This window comes from Triticum aestivum, chromosome 6A (genome assembly GCF_018294505.1).
Source record: "Triticum aestivum cultivar Chinese Spring chromosome 6A, IWGSC CS RefSeq v2.1, whole genome shotgun sequence".
Lineage (NCBI taxonomy): Eukaryota > Viridiplantae > Streptophyta > Magnoliopsida > Poales > Poaceae > Triticum > Triticum aestivum.
In genome coordinates this window covers 582,718,627-582,724,908 of record NC_057809.1, presented here as the reverse complement: position 1 = coordinate 582,724,908, position 6,282 = coordinate 582,718,627, and the positions used below count along the sequence as shown (strand labels likewise).

At 45.7% G+C, this 6,282-nt stretch overlaps 1 protein-coding gene across 1 annotated transcript; it reads right to left on the bottom strand.

Moving 5' to 3' along the window:
- Positions 1 to 1,955: 1,955 nt before the first annotated feature.
- Positions 1,956 to 3,112, bottom strand: LOC123131144 (senescence-specific cysteine protease SAG39-like). The gene is made up of 2 exons (XM_044550886.1): positions 2,680 to 3,112; positions 1,956 to 2,584 (listed from the first exon to the last, which is right to left on the bottom strand). Exons 1-2 carry the CDS (start codon positions 3,110 to 3,112, stop codon positions 1,998 to 2,000), a joined length of 1,020 nt encoding a protein of 339 aa, XP_044406821.1. The 3' UTR covers positions 1,956 to 1,997.
- Between the last annotated feature and the right edge of the window lie 3,170 nt (positions 3,113 to 6,282).

Below are 6,282 nucleotides of genomic sequence, written 5' to 3'. Positions count from 1 at the left end.
GGGCGCTATTACAAGCCTGGGCGTCGATGGATGCAAGTAGCGCATCGGTAATCAAGCCCAGCACTTTGCAATCCGCACCCACTCCTCCGTCATATCCACCCATACTTGCAAGCAGTTGTGAGGCTGCGACGGTGGCTATGAGCCCCCAGCTGCTGGTGTGAGGAGTGAGGTGGCAACGCTCCGAACGTGGAAGCGTCTGGCTAGCGGTGCTGGAATCGGCCGACGGTGATGCTGCGTGCGGAAGCGCATGTCAAAGGGAACTAGCCAGTAGGACGATGCGACGAGTTGATGGTAACATGCGACAGGCAGTGATGCGAGCACAAGTTGTGAGCTGTTGCCAGCCATGCATTGCGGTGATGCAACCGGCCAGTCCAGTTGCTACAATGTACTACATCTACTGCGTGCGCGGGCACGAACGGGACGTGCGCTGCACATGAGAGGGGGAAGAGAGCAGAGGTGGGGCGAAGGATATGACTGTGCGAACTCGCATCCAAGAGCATCTCCAACAGCAGCCCTATTTGAGGGCCCCAAAGATTGATGGAGTAAAATTTGGGCATGAGCAAGTGTCGTCTCCAACCACAACCCTATCACACTAATTTATGCTTTGAGGGGGACATTTATAGTTGAATAGATACTTGTACGATGAAACTGTGACCACTCCATTATAATCTCAGAGTATCATACATGACCTTGCATGCCGTGCCTGGCTCTATGAAAGATCCATCGACTGTGGGTGCTGCTCAGCCGTCTAGAGGCTTAGGCCATGAAGGACAATGGATGAAGGCCCAAGGATGAGCGGGGCGACATGGTACCATTGATAACTTTCCGTTAAGAGTCTACCCATGTGACCTCACATGAAATATGGGCCTTATCGGTGGGAGATGGTTGTTATGCACCAAATCATTCCTTGGGCTCCATATCATTACAATATCAAATACTTGTAGATCCAAGGAACTATACAAAGTAACTCCTAAAACTTCACAGACCATCGAGTCGTGCATCCAAAAAAAGATGGCAAGTGGTGAGTGATGAATGGACTAGGGCCAGGGATGATATACCAAAAGTGCAGGCCATCACACCCCAAGATCTTCACCATAGTGTTGATGAAAGATTCTAACTCCGTGAAACCACACCAACAAAAGCACATTACACAACCACAAAACTGAATAGATCCAAGGGATTGGTCATGTGAGGGCAAATCGAAAATCCAAAAGATCAAATGCAAGACAAATACTCATGCACGTTTACACATGTTAGTGGTGGAGGTAAACACATCTTAAGCCCAATATTGATGTTTTGGCCAAGTTTGTGAAGTCTCTTACTAGCTTTGATGACCCCAAAGTGCCCACTGTGGTGTGTCATTAGCCTATGGCACTCCTTGGGTCGGGCATGAAGCCAGGGAGCCTCCTCCTGGACTGGCTTCTTGTGCCCTCATTTCACAACACTCCCCATGCGGTCTAAAGTGACCGTAATCGTGTAGATCAAGGCGACTGACATTGGGGTTGGGAGAGAGGTCGATGTTAAGCGTTGAAGAGTACGTCAACAGGGATTGGGGAGAGAAGGTCCCATCCTAGTTATGTCCATCAAGATTTACAAATTCACATCCATCAATTTCCTCCTTCAGGCTTCAAAGTTAATTTTAACATCAGCTCTGCCATTTTCCACATTGTTTACCTAGATCCAAGATTGTCGTAAAAAACAAAAATTACTCAAAGAGTGCATTGTACATGCATGAAGGCACAAGAGTGCAATTCACTTATAAACTGCTACAACTCTACAAGTGTGAAATCTCCCAAGGATATAAAACACAAGTTTTTTATCAACCTCTGTATATGTGGCATAATTTACATAGTGTTCATGAAATATAAAGTATCGTGCAACAGATATGTTTGTAGATAATTCATATACATGTTACAAACTATACTTAATAAAAGTAGATGCATCCAATTATTTAATCTTTGTGTGCATACGAAGATACGTGGCATAGGATGTTCTTCCTATGCAGTGGGGTAAGAAGGCTCCATTGCAAGGCCACACATGCCTCTCTTGTCAGGAATGTCCTTCTCCATTCTTAAATATCCGTTCTCGCCCCATGTTGTTCCCCATGAATTCTTCAACAACCAATACTTTGTACCATCGCTGGTCTTGCCATAACCAATAGCTGCAATACCATGATCTAGGTCAGTGCCACATGAGCCTGTCATCACTCCACCTTTGTAAAATTGGAATGTCATATCTCCTCCGTCTACAGCTACCGAGACAGGTTGGCTTGCGACGGCTTGCATGAGGGCTCCCTCATTGTTGGTTGGAACATCCTCATAGCTTTTTATGGATGCGGCATCGTTGGTTCCACTCTTGCACTTGTCATCTGCCGCAGTATACGGGTAGTTGGACTCAGTAGTGAGACCCCCGTTCTTGATTATGAACTTAAAGGCATCATCCATGAGCCCACCTTCGCAACCTTGGTCTTCACCATGGACATCACAATCCACCAACTCTTGCTCCGACAGTGAGATAAGCTTGCCAGTTTTGAGCTTAATGACGCCCTCCGTAGCAGCGACAGCAGAAAATGCCCAACAACAACCTACAAAATTTTATGTTTTGGTAGATACTATAAGATGTCATTCAAAAAATTGAAATATATATGCAATAGTACATTATTATCCTAAATATACTTACCACAATCCCCTTGATCCTTGACAGGAGTGACTGCACCTTTGGTCCTCCAGTCTACGGTTGCCGGAAGTGCATCAAAACTGACATTCTCATACCTGAATCCGGTAGGAACCCTCTCCAAGCTCGGTTTGTACCCCTTGTTAGCCTTTGTTGCCTTGAACTCCTCGTTGGTGAGGTCGGTGAACTGATTGATGCCTAAATAGAACTTGCGGTTCTCGGCGTTAAATGACTCGATGAACCCGACATTGTCCTTGAACACCTCAAATCGCTGCGCCTTCTCAGTGGCGTCCTTATACACACGGCTGTACTGCACCATCCAACTTTCGTGCCTTGCCACCATCGACAAGTCATCGCTTAGCTCGCGAGCTGCTAGGACTGAACTGCATAAGCAAAGGCATCCGAGGATGCCAAGCATCAGAGCTTTTGAAATGGCCATTGTATGTTTGATGAACTGCTTGCAACTATTAGTGTGCAGTGTGTGCTCTTCTTTGGTTCTGCTGATGGAAATGTGTCTTATAGCTGGATGCATGTATTTAAATAATATAGGGATATGGACATGATACGGTGAAGTATCGTGTGGTGGACGGATGGCATAATTTAAATTTATGTGCATGTGGCGTACGTTTTCATCTGCATATGAGAGTGACCCTTGTTGTGCCGAGGCTTTGGGTGTGAGTACAGGAAAAATTAAATCGTGTATTCGTGATTACAACGTATTTTGATACTTCAAACGGACTGTTGATTTACAACACTGTGTGGAAAATACTTCTAAGAATCCTTGTAGTCTAGCAATGTAAAGCTATTACTAGATGTGACAACTGCTTGTAGAAGTTGATTAAGACAGCTTAATAACTAGCCAGATCATATCAAGAATTCAATCCCCATCCACGAAATGCCTTGGCACTCATCTTCTATTTTCTGTTCTATATGGACTGCGTGAGCCCCAAGCGTACGGCAAGTGCAAGAATTTTATATGGCCGGACGACGTACTTCCGGGGCACTCAGATCAAAAATCCTACACTTACGGAAAACTACTACAGGCTGGTTCTACAGAAGGATTTGTCCTTCTCTCCACCGTAGATTTTTCTCCTCGTGGTTTTAACTGAGCCCACTTCCTGAATTTAATTGGGCCAACGTCAGCCCATAACCTCCTTTCTGTAGTAATTCTCCCGTAGATGTAGCAGAGCTCACGCACCGTGTGGCTATGCGTTACGGTGACGCTGACACGCACGGTCGTCCCTGTTACACGTCAACCGCCTCTCGATGCCTGAAGACATGGACCGCCACGGCCGGCGTGGGCAGCTCGGCCTGTGCCGCTCCAAGACATGGACGCAGTGCTTGGAACTGTCTGCATGCCTCGGCCTCGCGCACGGGCTGCGAACCAGGACACAGCAACTACGGTACTGTTCAATGCGACCGAGGATTCAAATATGACGACCCACAAGCGGTAAAAAGAAACTCCATCAACTTCTCATATCAACTTAAAAAAAAACTTCTCATATCTCTCGCACTGCAAAAGTCACAATCCAGAAGCGGTAAAAAACACCATCATTCCCAATTCTCATCTATGTCACTCTTCCAATCACTTCTTGACCAATAGAAATGCGCGGAAAAAGCCCTTATCTCAATTGATGATGTTTGTTCTTCCACCGATAGATAACGCGGTGACTTTAGATGAGAGTGTGGTGGAGGATATCCCTCAGTTGCAGTCAAGGGATAATGAGACCCTTTCTGCACCTTTTACTCAGAACGAGGTGTTTAAGGCGATCGTTCAAATGAAACCGAATAAGGCACCGGGACCAGATGGGTTCCCGACAGAATTCTATAAGGAAGGTTGGCATATTGTGAAAGATGATCTTATGCCTATGTTCCATTTAAATTTCGGCAGCCTAAGAAGGAGGAAGCCATCCGCATAGAGCAATTCAGGCCCATTTGTCTATTGAATGTGAGTTTCAAGATCTTTACGAAAGTGGCCACCAACAGGCTGACAAAGGTTGCTCATTCGGTGGTGCAACCAAGTCAGACTGCCTTCATGCCTGTAAGACACATCCTAAAGGGGGTAGTTGTCTTACACGAAACTTTACATGAAATCCACTCGAAGAAACCCGATCGAGTTATATTCAAAGTGGACTTTGAGAAGGCCTATGACAAGGTCAAATGGCCTTTTCTGCAGCAAGCCATGCGCATGAAAGGATTAATGAGACATGGAGGAATCATGTGGATTCCTTTGTCCAGAGAGGTAGTGTTGGGATAAAGGTGAATGATGACATTGGTCATTACTTTCAAACGCATAAAGGCCTGAGACAAGGAGACCCGATGTCTCTGATACTGTTTAATATTGTGGCAGACATGTTGACAGTTCTCATAGGTCGGGCCAAGGAGAAGGGCTTGGTAGGTGGACTGGTTCCCCATTTGGTTGATGGGGGAATCTCTATCCTACAATATGCGGATGACACCATTATATTCATGGAGCATGACTGAGGGAGTCCTAGATTAGGGGGTGTTCGGATAGCCGGACTATACCTTCAGCCGGACTCCTGGATTGTGAAGATACAAGATTGAAGACTTCGTCCCGTGTCCGGAAGGGACTTTCCTTGGCGTGGAAGGCAAGCTTGGCGATACGGATATGTAGATCTCCTACCATTATAACCGACTCTATGTAACCCTAACCCTCTCCGGTGTCTATATAAACCGGAGGGTTTTAGTCCGTAGGACAAAACAATCATACCATAGGCTAGCTTCTAGGGTTTAGCCTCTCCGTTCTCGTGGTAGATCTACTCTTGTACTACCCATATCACCAATATTAATCAAGCAGGACGTAGGGTTTTACCTCCATCAAGAGGGCCCGAACCTGGGTAAAACTTCGTGTCCCTTGCCTCCTGTTACCATCCGGCCTAGACGCACAGTTTGGGACCCCATACCCGAGATCCGCCGGTTTTGACACCGACAACGACCTCGCAAAAGCCAGAAATATGAAACTAGTATTATGCCTTTTTGAATAATTATCGGGGTTAAAGATCAATTTTAACAAGATTGAATTGTTCTGCTTTGGCACTGCCAAAGAAGACCAAGACAATTACAAGAACCTATTCGGTTGTGAACTGGGATCTTTGCCCTTCAGTTATCTAGATATTCCAATTCACCATAGGAAATTGATTAATAAAGAATGGAAATGTACCGAGGATCGATTCGAGAAGAAACTAAGCTACTGGAAGGTTAAGCTTATGTCTTACGGAGGAAGGCTCGTATTGATAAATTCGGTACTAACGAGTATGCCGATGTTCCTCCTGTCTTTTTTTGAGGTGCCCAAAGGGGTATGCAAGAGATTAGACTTCTATCGGTCTCGATTTTTTTGGCAGTCTGGCGACGTTAAGACAAAATATCGCCTAACAAGATGGGATATTATTTGTCGACCAAAAGAATAGGGGGTCTTGGGATTGAGTGTTGGGGATCGTTGCAGAAATTTAAAATTTTCTACGCATCACCTAGATAAATCTATGGAGAAACTAGCAACGAGAGTGAGAGGGGAGTGCATCTTCATACCCTTGAAGATCACGAAACGGAAGCGTTACAAGAACGCGGATGAAGCAGTCGTACACGAAGCGA